Source organism: Scyliorhinus torazame, chromosome 10 (genome assembly GCF_047496885.1).
Source record: "Scyliorhinus torazame isolate Kashiwa2021f chromosome 10, sScyTor2.1, whole genome shotgun sequence".
Lineage (NCBI taxonomy): Eukaryota > Metazoa > Chordata > Chondrichthyes > Carcharhiniformes > Scyliorhinidae > Scyliorhinus > Scyliorhinus torazame.
In genome coordinates, this window is record NC_092716.1 from 134,385,037 (window position 1) to 134,403,242 (window position 18,206).

The 18,206-nt window shown below is 50.7% G+C and overlaps 1 protein-coding gene across 1 annotated transcript in view; it reads left to right on the forward strand.

The window, feature by feature from the left end:
* The window catches only part of LOC140430942 (SITS-binding protein), a 256,680-nt gene that overhangs the window by 179,961 nt on the left and 58,513 nt on the right, over positions 1–18,206 (forward strand). Inside the window, exon 7 of the mRNA XM_072518773.1 lies at positions 14,788–14,924. Within this exon, the coding sequence (XP_072374874.1) occupies positions 14,788–14,924 (137 nt within the window). The remainder of the gene's footprint in view (positions 1–14,787; positions 14,925–18,206) is intronic.

Consider the following 18,206-nt stretch of genomic DNA (forward strand, 5'->3'; position numbering starts at 1 on the left):
ATTATTGCCCTCGGTTGTTCTCCGTGCCTGGTTTTGGTTTGGAGCGACCTGTGTGCTCTGTCTAACTCGGGTGGGCTGGGGAAGCTATCCCTTCCCACCAGATGTCCCAGCATCTGGGTAACATAGTCTGTGGGGTTTCTGCCTTCAGTCCCCTCCACCAGCCCCACTATTCTAAGGTTTGGTGCCGCGACTGGTTTTCTTGGTCCTCCACGTTCCCCTTCAGGCTCCCCTGGGATGCCACCAACCTTGCTATGTCTGCCTCTAGGACCCTTTGGGTCGTGGAGGCCTTTTCTAGTTCTTGAATTATGTTTTCCTGAGCTTCTAATCACCTGTCCATTTTGTCGAGGGCTGTCTGCAAGATGGCCAATGCTTCCGTGACTGCCACCTTGACCGCTGCCTGCATCTTGAGCCTTATACCCTCTTTGGGCTCCTTTAGCTCTCAGGCGAGACATTTCCTCCAGCCATCATCTGGTGAGGAGGTGTTCCTTGCATGGGCCCTCTCTTTCGAGTTTGGGTAGGCTTCCTCGCCTCATCGGTCCGTTGTCTTGCCTATTGGCTTTTCTAGGTTCCTGCTCCCTCTCGTCTCCTTGTGGCCTCTGGTGCAGCTGCTTTTTGGCATTTCGATTGTTGGCCTGTATCTTCTTTAGTGGATCGAACAGGATGATGAGGGCGTGCTTTTTCCCCAGATCTGGCGTTAATTTGGGGTAAAATTGCCGTAATTCAATTTCCTCGGAGAGCCGCCCGCCATGCGTTCGTTCAGCATATCCCCATCACCAGAAGTCCTCGAATCTGGTGATCATTTCTGATGTAAAGGCATTTTTCCATATGTTTCAATGGGTTCCAGTACGTAAGCAGAGCCCCCTACCATCACACATAAAACGGAATGGCCGAAAGAGCTGTCCAAACCTTCAAAGCATCAATGAAGAAACAAGGTAATCGGCCACTACTGCTTCACTTAGCGGACTGCTTGCTCTCGTACAATTCAACCCCAAATACCAACAGTGGCGTTGTCCCAGCTGAGTTGTCAATGGGCCGACATCTCCGAACCCGGTGCAACCTTATTTTTCTAAATTGGTTGGGGTGGGTGGGGACTAAGCAATACTCACAGAAAGGCCTCCACGATACAGCCGAGAACGACAGGTCGTTTCAAACAGATAATTTAATATACATGCAGGAGACTTCCAGTAACGGTGATGCACTGAACGGGCGCATACCAGGTGGCCCACCTCTGAACCAGGACAAAAAAAGGCACTTTTAATTGAATTTTGTCCAAATTTCAACGGAAAAATCCCTCAACAGCCAGAGGAGGGCAACCAAGAAAAGATGCCAGCAAACGGGAGCTCGAGGGGCCAAAGAAATGGCAAAAGCGGTGGAAAGAGCTACGACCAGCAGGCAGACGAAACAGCGGACCTACCAGGCGTAGGGGCGCCAGGTGAGAGGGCGGTGAATGACCTGAGCAGCAGCCCCCCCCCCCTCCCCCCGCCCCCAACCCCGACCTGGAGATGGATGGAAGAGCTTCCTGATGAAGGGGCTGACCACCATGAAGGAGACGACTTACCAGGGGTAAGCCATGGGGTACAGGTCTCTGGCACAGAGTCTGTCCCTGTTGCTCAGAAGGGAAGGGGGGAGAGGAGTAGAGCATGAGTCATTGGAGACTCCATAGTTAGGGGGATAGATAGGAGATTTGTGGGAACGAGAAAGACTCGCAGTTGGTGTGTTGCCTCCCAGGTGCCAGAGTCCGTGATGTCTCGGATCGTGTTTTCGGGATCCTTAAGGGGAGGGGGAGCAGCCCCATGTCGTGGTCCACATAGGTACCGACGACATAGGTAGGAAAAGGGATAGGGATGTAAGGCAGGGATTCAGGGAGCTAGGGTGGAAACTTAGATCTAGCACAAACAGAGTTATTCTCTCTGGGTTGTTACCTGTGCCACATGCTAGCGAGACGAGGAATAGGGAGAGAGAGCAGTTGAACACGTGGCTACAGGGATCGTGCAGGAGGGAGGGTTTCAGATTTCTGGATAATTGGGGCTCATTCTGCGGTCGGTGGGACCTCTACAAATGGGATGGTCTACACCTGGACCAGAGGGGTACCAATATCCTGGGGGGAAATTTGCTAATGCTCTTCGGGAGGGTTTAAACTAGTTCAGCAGGGGATTGGGAACCTGAATTGTAGCTCCAGTATGCAGGAGGTTGAGAGTAGTGAGGTCATGAGTAAGGTTTCAAAGTTGCAGGAGTGTACCGGCAGGCAGGAAGGTGGTTTAAAGTGTGTCTTCTTCAATGCCAGGAGCATCCGGAATAAGGTGGGTGAACTTGCGGCATGGGTTGGTACCTGGGACTTTGATGTTGTGGCCATTTCGGAGACATGGATACAGCAGGGACAGGAATGGTTGTTGCAGGTGCCGGGGTTTAGATATTTCAATAAGCTCAGGGAAGGTGGTAAAAGAGGGGGAGGGGTGGCATTGTTAGTCAAGGACAGTATTACGGTGGCAGAAAGGACGTTTGATGAGGACTCGTCTACTGAGGTAGTATGGGCTGAGGTTAGAAACAGGAAAGGAGAGGTCACCCTGTTAGGGGTTCACCATAGGCCTCCGAAAAGTTCCAGAGATGTCGAGGAAAGGATTGCAAAGATGATTCTGGATAGGAGCGAAAGCAACAGGGTAGTTGTTATGGGGGACTTTAACTTTCCAAATATTGACTGGAGACGCTATAGTTTGAGTACTTTAGATGGGTCCGTTTTTGCCCAATGTGTTCAGGAGGGTTTCCTGACACATTATGTAGTTAGGCCAATGTGGGCGAGGCCATATTGGATTTGGTACTAGGTAATGAACCAGGACAGGTGTTAGATTTGGAGGTAGGTGAGAACTTTGGTGATAGTGACCACAATTCGATTACGTTTACTTTAGTGATGGAAAGGGATAGGTATATACCGCAGGGCAAGAGTTATATCTGGGGGAAAGGCAATTATGATGCGATGAGGCAAGACTTAGGATGCATCGGATGGAGAGGAAAACTGCAGGGGATGGGCACAATGGAAATGTGGAGCTTGTTCAAGGAACAGCTGCTGCGTGTCCTTGATAAGTATGTACCTGTCAGGCAGGGGGGAAGTGGTCGAGCGAGGGAACCGTGGTTTACTAAAGCAGTCAAAACACTTGTCAAGAGGAAGAAGGAGGCTTATGTAAAGATGAGACATGAAGGTTAAGACAAAGCTCGAGAGTTACAAGTTAGCTAGGAAGGACCTAAAGAGAGAGCTGAGAAGAGCCAGGAGGAGACATGAGAAGTCTCTGGCAGGTAGGATCAAGGATAACCCTAAAGCTTTCTATAGATATGTCAGGAATAAAAGAATGACTAGGGTAAGAGTGGGCCAGTCAAGGACAGCAGTGGGAAGTTGTGCGTGGAGACCGAGGAGATAGGAGACGTGCTAAATGAATATTTTTCGTTAGTATTCACACAGGAAAAAGACAATGTTGTCGAGGAGAATACCGACATTCAGGCTACTAGACTAGAAGGGCTTGAGGTTCATAAGGAGGAGGTGTTAGCAATTCTGGAAAGTGTGAAAATAGATAAGTCCCCTGGGCCGGATGGGATTTATCCTAGGATTCTCTGGGAAGCTAGGGAGGAGATTGCTGAGCATTTGGCTTTGATCTTTAAGTCATCTTTGCCTGCAGGAATAGTGCCAGAAGACTGGAAGATAGCAAATGTTGTCCCCTTGTTCAAGAAGGGGAGTAGAGACAACCTCGGTAACTATAGACCAGTGAGCCTTACTTCTGTTGTGGGCAAAATCTTGGAAAGGTTTATAATAGATAGGATGTATAATCATCTAGAAAGGTATAATTTGATTAGAAATAGTCAACACGGTTTTGTGAAGGGTAGGTCGTGCCTCACAAACCTTATTGAGTTCTTTGAGAAGGTGACCAAACAGGTGGATGAGAGTAAAGCAGTTGATGTGGTGTATATGGATTTCAGTAGAGCGTTTGATAAGGTTCCCCACGGTAGGCTACTGCAGAATATACGGAGGCATGGGATTCAGGGTGATTTAGCCGTTTGGATCAGAAATTGGCTAGCTGGAAGAAGACAAAGGGTGGTGGTTGATGGGAAATGTTCAGACTGGAGTCCAGTTACTAGTGGTGTACCACAAGGATCTGTTTTGGGGCCACTGCTGTTTGTCATTTTTTAAATGGCCTGGAGGAGGGCGTAGAACATAGAACATAGAACATAGAAAATACAGCACAGAACAGGCCCTTCGGCCCACGATGTTGTGCCGAACCTTTGTCCTAGATTAATCATAGATTATCATTGAATTTACAGTGCAGAAGGAGGCCATTCGGCCCTTTGAGTCTGCACCGGCTCTTGGAAAGAGCCCCCTACCCAAACTCAACACCTCCACCCAACACCAAGGGCAATTTTGGACACTAAGGGCAATTTATCATGGCCAATCCACCGAACCTGCACATCTTTGGACTGTGGGAGGAAACCGCAGCACCCGGAGGAAACCCACGCACACATGGGGAGGATGTGCAGACTCCGCACAGACAGTGACCCAAGCCGGAATCGAACCTGGGACCCTGGAGCTGTGAAGCAATTGCGCTATCCACAATGCTACCGTGCTGCCCTTAAGAACAAATAAATCTACACTATATCATTTTACCGTAATCCATGTACCTATCCAATAGCTGCTTGAAGGTCCCTAATGTTTCTGACTCAACTACTTCCACAGGCAGTGCATTCCATGCCCCCACTACTCTCTGGGTAAAGAACCTACCTCTGATATCCCTCCTATATCTTCCACCAATGGGTGAGTAAATTTGCAGATGACACTAAAGTCGGTGGAGTTGTGGACTGTGCGGAAGGATGTTACAAGTTACAGAGGGACATAGATAAGCTGCAGCGCTAGGCTGAGAGGTGGCAAATGGAGTTTAATGCAGAAAAGTGTGAGGTCATTCATTTTGGAAGGAATAACAGGAAGACAGAGTACTGGGCTAATGGTAAGATTCTTGGTAGTGTGGATGAGCAGAAAGATCTCAGTGTCCATGTACATAGATCCCTGAAAGCTGCCACCCAGGTTGATAGGGCTATTAAGAAGGCGTACGGTGTGTCAGCTTTTATTGGTAGAAGGATTGAGTTTCGGAGCCATGAGGTCATGTTGCAGCTGTACGAAACTCTGGTGCGGCCGCATTTGGAGTATTGCGTGCAATTCTGGTCACTGCATTATAGGAAGGATGTGGAAGCATTGGAAAGGGTGCAGAGGAGATTTACCAGAATGTTGCCTGGTATGGAGGGAAGATCTTATGAGGAAAGGCTGAGGGACGTGCGGCTGTTTTCGTTAGAGAGAAGAAGGTTAAGAGGTGCCTTAATTGAGGCATACAAGAAGATCAGAGGATTAGATAGGGTGGACAGTGAGAGCCTTTTTCCTTGGATGGTGATGTGTAGCACGAGGGGACATAGCTTTAAATTGAGGGGAGATAGATATAGGAAAGATGTCAGAGGTAGGTTCTTTACTCAGAGAGTAGTAAGGGCGTGGAATGCCCTGCCTGCAACAGTAGTGGACTCGCCAACACTAAGGGCATTCAAATGGTCATTGGATAGACATATGGACAAAAAAGGGAATAGTGTAGATGGGCTTTAGAGTGGTTTCACAGGTCGGCGCAACATCGAGGGCCGAAGGGCCTGTACTGCGCTGTAATGTTCTATGTTCTATGTTCTATCAGGATGGAGATCCAGGTGTCGGTCAAGGTGGCGGTAGCAGAGGCGATGGACACCATTCAGAAGGCAATCAATGGCCTGGGGAAAAAAGTGGCAACTCAAGAGCGGACGATCCTCGACCTGGAAAGGGCCTCGACGGACCAGAGCAACAGGATCGTCACCCTGGAGGCGGGGGTAAAAAGGTTGGTGGTGGTCCAGGCGAACCGAAGGGGGAAAGTCGAGGAGAACAAGTCCCGACGACAGAACATCAGGACCGTGAGCCTGCCGGAAGGCATTGAGGGCAAAGACACGACGGATTATGTCACCAAAATGCTGGGCAACTTAGTCGGGAGAGACAGCTTCACCAAACCCCCAGAGCTTGCCAGAGCACACAGATCGCTCAGACCGAAACCTAAAGCCAGGGAGCAGCCGAGGGCGATTATCGCAAAGCTCCACCGATACCAGGACCATGAGAGGATCCTGCGGTGAGCACCTGGGAAGGACACAAAATCAGAATCTACCAGGACATCGGGACAGAGAAAGCAAAACGCTGAGCCGAGGCTAACCAGGCAAAATCGGCCCTGTACAAGAAAGGGGTACGTTTCGATATGCTGTTCCCAGCTAGGCCCGGGTCACATACCGAAAAAAGGAACATTACCTCAACTCCCCAGAAAAAGCGATAGAGTTCATCCGAATCAATGGCCTGGATAAGGGACAGTCATGGTAATGAAGAGAGTTGCGCAGGGAAAAACTCTGAAAAAGCAAAAGATTCGTTGGACAGTGAGCATGTTTACGTGGAACTATGCTGCCCCATTCCAATTGTAAAGGGAAGACTGGATCTTAGAAAGGAGAGGGTGCTGGGAAGGCAGGTGAGGGTCTAAACATGGAGAATGGGCTGTCCATGTATTAAAGGAAGGGGCTAGTCCAGCCCAGGGAGGAGTACCACCACGCAGAAATAGCTAGCACAGGAAGGCAGAAAGCGGGGGGAACCGCGGAGGGAGCACCTGGTTGGGTGGGGGGGCGGGGTGCACAGGGACGGGGAATGGGAAAGCATAGGGGGAGAAGGGGTGCAACACAGATGGGGGGATGAGGGGAGATGCGGGGGGAAGGGACACAAAAGGAACAGAGCAGAAACAATGAACTGGTAATCGTACAGGCCTTGGGAGGGGAGGAACGGGCTGAAGAAACAAGATGGCACCACAGGCAGCCACTTTGGAGCATCCCTAAACAAAGGGACACCCTGGAGTGCAAGGGCGCGCCCATGTGTCATACACAGTGGGGGGCCATGTTGGGTGGCCACTGGATAAAGGGAACAGGGGCCCGACCTCATGGGGAGAGAGGCGACCTTGGCCATTTTGGACAGCCCCCTAACAAAGGGAAACCGCGGAGTGCAGGGGTGCGTCTACTAGGTAAGTATGGTTGATCCTGCAGGAGCGGAGGGACAAAAAAATCCCATCAGGATTATCACCTGGAATGTCAGGGGACTTTACGGCCAGTGAAAAGATCCAGAGTGTTCACCCATCTGAGAAGCCTGAAAACCGACAAGGTGTTCCTGCAGAAAACACACCTGAGAGCGAAGGACCAACTGCGGGTAAGAAAGGGCTGGGTGTGACAGATGTACCATTAATGCTACTGGAGAAGGGCTCGGAGAGTAGTCATATTGATCAGCAGGAGGACGAGGTTCACGGCGACAAGGACAGTTATGAACCAAGGGGGATGGTATGTCATGGCAAGCAGTGTCCTAGACGGTCTGGTGATCTGTATATCTGCTGGTATGTAAAGGATTAACAACTGTATCATAGTGCTATACAGCCACTAGATGGCAGCACCAGATCCATGTATATAAACTGAACTCAGAGGATCTTCCCGCCTCTTCGTATCAGGAGTAACGAGATAACAGAGTTTTAGAGAGATATATCTTAGTTGGCACGTGTAGTTAAACATTATTAATGTATTAATGCTTCTTCTGATTTACTTTATCATCAGTTATAGTTGTAGAAGAGTGAACAAACTCATTAGTATTTATATTCGTTATTCATTAAATATTATTTGCTTAAACTGAAGACTGATAGTTTCATTGAACTACGACCATCAGACCATTCTGGAAGTATGCAAAAGAGTAACGACGTATTGCAATCACGTACTATAACGGACAGGGCACCGGTAATCCTGGTAAATGTGCACGTGCCCAACTGGGATGAGCACAGTACGATGTCTTACAACACCAGGTTAAAGTCCAACAGGTTTGTTTCGATGTCACTAGCTTTCGGAGCGCTGCTCCTTCCTCCTTGCTAGTGACATCGAAACAAACCTGTTGGACTTTAACCTGGTGTTGTAAGACTTCGTACTGTGCTCACCCCAGTCCAACGCCGGCATCTCCACATCACAACTGGGATGACGCAGGCTTCATAAAAAAGACCATGGCGGAAATCCCCGACATTGACACGCATCGACCGATCATGGGGCAACTTCGACTGTGTGCAGGATCCATTGACAGACCGATTGAACCCCAGATTGGGGAAAATGACAGGCATGACCAGGGAGCTGGCAACATTCATGGAGCATATGGGGACGGTGGCCCCTTGGCGGTTCCTACACCCCAGTGAGAGGGAATTCTCGTTCTTTCCGGCGGTTCACAAAGTACAGTCGAGAATAGACTTCTTTGCAATGGGGAAAGCGGTGCTTCCAGGAATAGTAAGAGCGGAATATTCCATGATAGTTATCTCCGACCACGCTCGGCATTACATGGGCGTGAGGTTGGAGACGGGCCGTGCCCAGCGCCCAACGTGGCAGTTGGACATGGACTTACCGGCCGATAAGGACTTCTGCCAAAAAATATCAAAAACCAATAGGCGAGTATGTTAGAAATAACAGGAGTGGGGAAGTCTCACCTTCCACATTCTGGGAGGTACTGAAGGTGGTGATTAGGGTAGAGATTATAGCCTACAAGGCACGAAGAGATAGGGAAGAGAGGGCGGCCAGGCAACAATTGATCAACTCCATTCTGGAGGTCGACAGAAAGTACTCCGAGGCCCCAACTGTAGAGCTTCTGGTGGAGAGGAAAAAGCTACAAATGGACATTAACTTGCTATCCAGCAGGAAAGCAGTGCAACAATGCTGCCAGACACAAGCGCAGGGAAAGGCTGGCCACCTACTGGCTGACCAGCTGAGAAAGCAGGCTGCCACGAGGGAGATAGCGTAGATGAAGGATAGCAGAGGCAGACTGATAATCGAGCAAAAAGTGGTCGACCAAACATTTGAGACCTTATACCGAGGGCTGGACACCTCCGAACCCACCTGACGGGGATGTGGAGATTAAATGGTTCCTCGATGGACTGGACATGCCAGTCGTGGGGGACGATAGACGGGGGGAGCTGGAAGCGCCAATTGGACTGGAAGAGATCATGGAGAGCAATCAGCTCCATGCAGGCAGGGAAGGCACCGGGACCTGGCGGATTCCCGCTGGACTTCTATAAGAAATTCATGCCAGCCCTGGCTCCACACCTACAGGACATGTTCACAGACTTGCTAGCGAAGGGCATCCTGCCTCCGACACTAACACAGGCGATATCGCTGATACCCAAAAAATACAAGGACCCGGCGCAATGTGGATCATATAGACCCATTTCACTGCTGAATGCAGTCGCAAAGATACTCGCAGAGGTCCTGGCCAAGGATCTGGAGAACTGCAGACCAGAGGTGGTCGCAGAAGATCAGATGGGCTTTGTAACAATAATAATAATCTTTATTGTCACAAGTAGGCTTACATTAACACTGCAATGAAGTTACTGTGAAAAGCACCCAGTCGCCACATTCCGGAGCCTGTTCGGGTACAACGAGGGAGAACTCAGAATGTCCAATTCACCTAACAGCACGTCTTTCGGGACTTGTGGGAGGAAACCGGAGCACCCGGAGGAAACCCACACAGACACAGGGAGAAAGTGCAGACTCCAACACAGACAGTGCCCCAAGCCGGGAATCGAACCTGGGACCCTGGAGCTGTGAAGCAACAGTGCTAGCTACTGTGCTACCGTGCCATCCATCAAGGGTATGCAGCTAACTGCGAACATCAGGCATCTGCAGAATGCAATAAAGACCCCTTCCGGGAAGAGAACACCAGAGTCGATCGTCTCGCTGGATGCAGAAAAGGCCTTCAACCGAGTCGAATGGAAGTACTTCATCGAGGTGCTGGAGCGGTTCAGGCTAACGACAAGATTCACCTCATGGGTGAAACTCCTGTACAATGCCCACAGGTGAGAGTTCGGACCAACACCACCAGCTCTGAATACTTCCAGCTGCACAGAGGCACAAGGCAGGGGTGCCCACTGTCCGCACCCCTGTTCGCCCTGGCAATTGAACCACTGGCGATCGCTCTGTGAGACGCGAAAAGCTGGAAGGGCCAAAGAGGGGCCAGAGAGCACAGAGTGTCGGTCTATGTGGATGACCTACTCCTCCACGTCTCGGATCTACAGAAAGGCCCGAAAGCAACCCTGAAACTTCTGAGAGTTTTGGAGCCTTCTCGGGCTACAAATTCAACCTGGGCAAGAGCGAGGCATTCCTGGTGAACCCGAATGGGGATGGACAGAGTTGAAGGGACCACCATTCAAACTAGCCCTAAACAAATTCCACTACCTGGGGATCCAGATAGCCCATGACTAGACATAGATCCACAAGTGGAACCTGTCCAGTCTGGCGGGAGGAAGTGTAAAATGACCTGCAGAGATGGGGTGCACTCCCTCTTTCCCTAGCTTGGAGATTGCTGATGATCAAAATGAACGTACTGCTGAGGTTCCTCTTCCTGTTGCGATCCATAGTGATCTTCATCCCCAAGGCCTATTTCCACAAAGTAGACAAAATGATCATACCGTTTGTGTGTGTGTGTGTGTGGGGAGAGGGGGGGGGGGGGGGGGGGGATAAGAACCAGAGGATCTGGTTGACACTGCAAAGGAGAAAAATATGGGCGGTCTAGCCTTGCCAAATCTACAGTACTACCATCGGGCGGCCACAGACGGGAGGGTGAGGGGATAGATACGAGATTCAAATACGGAATGGGTGAGGCTGGAGGAGTCCTCCTGCAAGGGAATGACCCTCCGAGCACTTGCCACAGCAGCGCTCCCAGCGCCCCCCCATCAAGGTACACATCCAGCCCAGTGGTGGTAGCCACATTAAAGACGTGGAACCACATGAAGCAACATTTTGGTTTCACCAAGATGTCCCCCATGGCCCCGATCTGCGCCAACCTCAAATTCCCGGCAGCCATGCTCGATGCCACCTTTAAAAAATGGAGACAGGACGGAGAGACGCTAGCGGTTAGGGACCTCTACCGAGGGGTCAGAATTGCGACCTTGGAAAAACTGACAGAGTGTAGCCATCTCAGATAGCCACCTGCAAAGGACCATGGGAATTATGGCCAACCCAGGACTCAGACACACTCAGAGCTTGTGTGTGTATTTGCAAACCAGATAGCTAGACGCAATCGAAATCCCCGCTCGTTTGTTTTCTAATGGCCCATTTCCCCAGAACAAAAGGACTGTACTCAGGTAACCGATACAGATGCAGACTAACAGGCACCACTTGCTTTGCTAAGAAAGCCCAAACAGCCAAGGTCAATGACCGCTCAGGACACGCCCAGCCATCAAGGCACCCGCCCCTTTATTGCCCAAAATCGAAGGCAGTGATCGAAGCCTGTCGAATTGTTGGGTCCAAAGCTAAGGACCGCCCCAAAGAGCGCAAAATCCTAGAGGGATAAAAAGAGACACAGGTCTCTCTTGGCCCCGGCCTACGCCTAAAACCAAGTGTAGCATTACGACCAGAAGACAAGTTCAATACCAACGATCGCTTCCAGACGGATGAACCCAGCAGAAATGAAGCCACTTCTTCTACCCAGCCCCGCAAGATCCGAACAAAGGCCTTGTTCATCTGCAAAGAGCCGGTTGCCCTGAAGTTAAGTATAGGTTATTGTAGTTGTTAGGTGTAGTTTTAAAAAATATATATATTTATTCTCCTTTTTCACATTTTCTCCCAAATTTACACCCACCAACAATAAACAATAATCAGCAACAAATATGTCAATCCCCAACGATCCCATCCTCCCACCAAACCCCAAACATTAGCCCGCATGTTCACATCAACAAATGACAAAAAGGAATCAGGAATCACCCATAGTCACCCTTAATACACACAGCCCCCCCTCCCCCAACCCTCCCACTCATCCCCCCAACTAATGTTCGATGTTACCCAGTTCTTAAAAGTGCATGATGAATAATGCCCATGAATTGTAGAACCCCTCCATCCTTCCCCTCAATTCAAACTCAACCTTCTCAAGAGTCAAGTATTCCAACAGGTCCCCCTGCCACACCAGGGAACAGGGTGGAGAGGCTGCTCTCCATCCCAACAGGATCCGCCTTTGGGCGATCAACGAGGCGAAGGTTACGATATCTGCCTCCGCACCCGTTTCTAACTGGTTCGACACCCCGAATATGGCCTCCCAGGGACCCAGGTCCAATTTCACGTGCACCACCTTGGAAATTACCCTAAAAACCTCCTTCCAGTAATCCTCTAGCTTTGGGCAGGACCAAAACATATGAACGTGATTAGCGCCCCCCCCCCCCCCCCCCCCCACACACACAACGCTCGCACCCATCTTCTAATCCTTCAAAGAATTGGCTCATCCTCGCCCGAGTAAGGTGTGCTCTGTATACCACCTTCAGCTGTATCAGCCCCAATCTCACGCATGAGATGGAGGCATTTACTCTCGGAGCACCTCACACCAGAACCCCTCCTCCATAACCTCTCCCAACTCTTCCTCCCACTTTGCTTTGATTCCTTCCAGTGGTGCCTTCTCCTCTTCCAAAATAGCTCCGTAAACCGCTGACACTAACCCCTTCTCCAGTCCCCCTGTCGTCAGCACCTCCTCCAGCAATGTGGAGGCCGGCTCCTCCGGGAAGTTCTGTATCTCCTTTCTGGCAAAATCTCGAACCTGCATGTATCTAAACACTTCCCCCCGCTCCAGCCCATACTCCACTTCCAGCTCCTTCAGTCCTGCAAATCGACCCCGAAGAAATAAATCTTTTAGCGTCTTAATCCCTTTCTCTTCCCATTTCCGAGAATTTCCATCCCACCTCCCTGGCTCCAATCTGTGGTTACCCCGAATCGGCATTTCCCTTGACCCTGCCCCCAACCCGGGGCTCCTGACTGGTGGTGCAGATCTGCACAGGGCTGCATAGTGGTTTGGTTTCCCACAGTTTAAACAGCGCTTGCCTTATGCAGGGCAGTTTTTTAAAAAAATGGGCGGTGCCGCAGTTTGCACGCGTCATGACGTCGGCATCATGACGCTCAGTGCGTCGTTGCACATGCGCAGTGCGGTTCTCGGACATCTGCACCTGCACGGTGCGGTTTTCAGCCGCTTTGTGTCCCCGATCGCATTGCGCATGCGTTGGGCCCCGGGATGAGCACGCAAAATGGCCGCTTTCGTCAATGTGGAGGTGCTGCATCCGGGAGATGGCCTGAACAGTCTCCACCTTGTGGGAGGCTTGTTTTTCACTTTCTGCCGTTTTGTACAATGAATAGCGATTTTTAGAGTGCTCATGCACAGTACACGTTTCAATCGCGACTGGCAGGGTCATGTGCTTGATTTTCAACAATTGGTCTCGCAGAGGATCAGAGTGGACTCCAAAAACGATTTGGTCTCTGATCATGGAGTCAGTGATATCACCGAAGTTGCAAGATTGCGCTAGCAGTCTAAGGTTAGTTAGATAGGAGTTGAAGGATTCGTCTTTACCTTGCATCCTCTGCTTGAAGATGTAGCGCTCGAAGATTTCGTTGGTGTCCACCTCGCAGTGGCTGTCAAATTTGTCCAGGATGGTTTGGTACTTTGTTTTGTCCTGCCCTTCGGAAAAGTGAAAGGAGTTGAAGATCTCTATCGCATGGTCACCCGCAGTGGTGAGTAGAAGAGCTATCTTCCGAGCATCGGTCGCACCATTGAGGTCGGATGCTTCCACGTATAGTTGGAATTTCTGCTTGAATGATCGCCAGTTGGCACTAAGATTGCTGGTGGTCCTGAGCTGATGAGGAGCCTGAAACTTGTCCATTGTGCCTGTATTCAGTAGCTGGTTGTCACGGATCTTGCTGAGTTGAACTAAATAGATTGAACAGTCACTCCTGGTATCATGTTGTATTATGCTGCTTCGGATAACATAGGCTGCTACTTGATGCAGTCTTAACTAAAGGATGCTCCAGACTCTGAAATGAGTCCAACGTGTTTATTGAACTATTAACACAGTTCTCAAATGAGTTTGACTCTCTGCTGATCTAACTGTAAACTCAGTCTAACTGTCCCAGCTTGCTCTAAGCCAAGGGCTGGGATGTGATGCTGCTGATCAACCCTGTCTAACTCTCTTGATGTCAGTCTGTGGAAAGGCGCAGGGTGTGAGTGCCTCATCCCTTTTATAGTGTTTATGTCATGCCCCCTTGTGGTGATGCCACCTCTGAGTCTCCTGACTGCCCATTGGTTGTGTCCTATTCTGAGTGTTCATTGGTTGCATGTTTGCATATCATGACACCTTCCTCTCCCTTTCTCTCTCTCCCTCTCTCTCTGTCCCTCCCTCTCCCTCTCTCTCTCCCTCTCTCTCTCCCTCCCTCCCTCTCTCTCTCTCCCTATCTCTTGCTCTATTACCCTCTCTCTCTATCTCACTGTCCCTTTCTCCCTTGCTCTGTTACCCGCTTTCTATCTCTCCCTCTCTCTATCCCTCCCTTCCTCTCTCTCCCTTCCTCTCTCTCCCTCTCTCTCTATCCCACCCTCTCTCTCCCACCCTCTTTCTCTCTCATTCACCCCCTCCCTTCTAGTTCTCTCTCTCTCTCGCTCTCTCTCTCTTTCCCTCTGTCTCATTCCCTGCCTCCTATTTCCCTGTCTCACACACATGCCCCTGAGTAAATCTGTCATTATATTGCACTTAGACTCATTCCCATGCTGGATTTCCCAGGTCACCTTGTTTGACCAGTGACTTGGTTCTTTCGAGAGCAACATTAAGGGATTTCTCAGGCTGAGGTTATAAGAGTGATTGTTGTTCTCAAAGATGCTGATTGAAGCTGTCCTCTTGTATATTGCAGGGCCGCACACTTACCTGTGTTTGTTCGGATGGCTCCTCGACAGTCAGACTGGAGTTACGCAGGATTGAAGGGCCTCATTCCCACTGTTCTCCATTACAGCTTGCTGGGATACAACTTCTTCATTCCGGATACAGTAGGTAATATGGCAGCAAGAGGCAGCCAATCAGATCACTCACAATGACTTTTTATCATCCACTTGGCAATTCAAACTGATTCCACTTCTATTTTATTTTCAGAAAATATTTTATTGAAGCATTTATAACTTTAACATTTTTCAACAATAACATCCAACAGAACCCACAATGAAATAACCATCATTCCCCCCAAACACAAACCCCAACCAACATGGTTTCTAAAAACACACTGCCAGCCCTTCCCGGCCCTCCTGCCATTAGTTTTCCTACTCTCATTCGTTATTTCCATGCCTCTCCTCTCCCACCGGACAGTCTAATTTTTCTCGAAGAAGTCGATGAGCGGCTGCCACCTCCGAGCGAACCCCCATGTAACGAACCCCTCAAGGCAAATTTAATTTTCTCAAGCCTGAGAAACCCCTCCATGTCGCTAGCCCAAACCCCTGACTTTGGGGGCTTCGAGTCCCTCCATCCCAGTAAAATCCGTCTCCGGGCCACCAGGGAAGCAAAGGCCAAAACATTAGCCCCTTTCCCTCCATCCTGGGCTCCCGGGTCTTCCAACACTCCAAAGATTGCCACCTCTGGACTCGGCACCACCCTCCCTTGCAGGGCCTCTGACATGACGTCCGCAAATCCCTGCCAAAAGCCCCTCAGCCTCGGACACGCCCAGAACATGTGTACATGATTCTCTGGACTTCCCCCACATCGCCCACACCTGTCGTCCACCTCCTCAAAGAACCTGCTCATCCGGGCCACAGTCATATGAGCCCTGTGGGCCATCATAAATTGGATTAATCTGACCCTGGCACACGACAACGACACGTTAACTCTCCGCAGGGCTTCCTCCCATAACCCAGCCTCCAACTCCCCCCCCCCCCCCCCCCCCCCAACTCTTTTTCCCACTTTCTCTTCACCACCCCTATTGGGTCTCCCTCCAACAGCTCCTTAAAGATCTCTGAGACCATCCCCAACCCAACCCCTGTTCTTGACATCACCTTATCCTGTAACCCCCTTTGCAGGAGGCGCGGAAAGCCCGAGACCTGCTTCCATACAAAATCCCTCACTTGCAGGTACCGGAACTCGTTCCCACCCGGCAACTCAAACTCCTCCCCCAGCTCCTCCAAACTCGGAAAACCCTCATCAAGAAACAGATGCCCAAATCTCTCGATCCCTGCCTGCTGCCCCCTCCGAAACCCTCCCCATCCAACCCCCCCGGAGCGAACCAATGGTTATCGCTTATCAGTGCCCACACCGATGCCCCCTCCAAACACCTGCGCTGCCGCCACTGTCCCCACACCTTCAGGGCTGCCACTACTACCAGGCTTGTGGAGTATCGAGCCGGCGGGAACGAATGCCCTCAAACCTGTGCCTTGACAGGATGCCGCCTCCACCCACTTCCACACCGACCCCTTCCCCACTACCCACTTTGTGACCATCGATATATTCGCACCCAGTAATAGTTAATAAAGCTCAGAAGAGCCAGCTCCCTCCTCCCCACGCCTCCACTCCAGCAGCACTTTCCTCACCCGCGGGGTTTTACCGGCCCAAATAAATCCCAAAATTATCGCATTCATCCTCCTAAAAAACACCTTAGCGATAAAAATTGGGAGACATTGAAAAACAAACAGCAACCTCGGCAGGACTGTCATTTCCACAGCCTGTACCCTCTCCGCCAGAGACAGCGGGAGCACGTCCCACCTCCGGACGTCCCCCTTAAACCGCTCTACTAGCCTACCCAGATTCAATTTGTGAAGCTGTCCCCATTCCCGTGCCACCTGAATACCTAAGTACCTAAACCTCCCTCCCGCCACCTTGAATGGCTTCTCCCCCAATCTCCTCTCCTGCCCCCTTGCCTGGATTGCAAAAGCATCACTTTTGCCCATATTCAATTTGTACCCTGAGAACCGGCCGAATTCCTCCAGTATCGCCATAACCCCTCCAATCCCCTCCAATGGGTCTGATATATATAAGAGCAAATCATCCCCCCCTCGCACTATCCCCTGCCAGACCTCCGAAGCTCACAGCGCCATAGCCAAAGGCTCTTTGGCCAGGGCAAACAGCAGTGGGGAGAGTGGACATCCCTACCTCTTCCCCCGGTACAGCCTAAAATACTCCGACCTCACCCGATTCGTCTGCACGTTTGCCACCGGTGCCTGATAAAGCAACCGGACCCAGTCCACAAATCCCTGCCCAAACCCGAACCATCCCAAGACCTCCCATGAGTACCCCAGCTCCACCCGATCAAAGGTCTTCTCTGTGTCCATAGCCACCACCACCTCAACCTCGCGTCCCTCTGTAGGCATCATGATAACGTTCAAGAGCCTCCTAATATTGGTTGCCAGGCTCTGCCCCTTATCAAACCCCGTCTGATCTTCCCCTACTACCCCTGGGACACAATCCTCGATCCATGTGGCCAGGATCTTTGCCAGCAGTTTGGCATCCACATTCAATAGGGAGATAGGTCCATATGACCCGCAGTTTTCCAGGTCTTGGTCCCACTTCAAAATTAGAGAGATCGATGCCTGCGACAATGTCAGGGGGAGCACTCCCAATTCCTTTGCTTCATTAAATGCCCTTCCCAACAGCGGTTCCAGCACCCCCGAAAACTTCTTATAAAATTCCACCGGGTATCGCCGGTCCCGGGGCCTTACCCGATTGCATCGCCTCCAGCCCCTCTATTACCTCTCCAAGCCCAATTGGGGCCCCCAGGCCCTCCATCAGCTCCTCGTCAACCTTCGGGAACTCCAGCACTCCCAAAAATCACCTCACCCCTCTTCTCCAGCCGGGTGCTCCGATTTATACAGCTTGCTGTAGAAATCTCGAAACACTCCATTCACCCCCGTGGGATTCAAGACCACGTTCCCCCCTGTATCCCTCACTTTCCCGATCTCTCTCGCCGCCTCCTGCTTCCTCAACTGATGCGCCAGCATCCTGCTCACTTTTTCCCTGTACTCATACACCACCCCTCTCACCCTCCTCAGCTGTCCCACCGTGGATAGGAGACCAAATTCTAATTGTAGCCTCTGGCGTTCCTTCAAAAGCCCTTCCTCTGGGGTCTCTGCGTACCTCCTGTCCACTTGTAGGATTTCTCCCACCAGCCCCTTAGTCATAGACTTAGTCATAGAATTTACAGTGCAGAAGGAGGCCACTCAGCCCATCGAGTCTGCACCGGCTCTTGGAAAGAGCACCCTACTTTAGCCCCACACCTCCACCCTTTCCCCGTGACCCAGTAACACCACTGAACCTTTTTGGACACTAAGGGCAATTTAAAATGGCCAGTCCACCTAA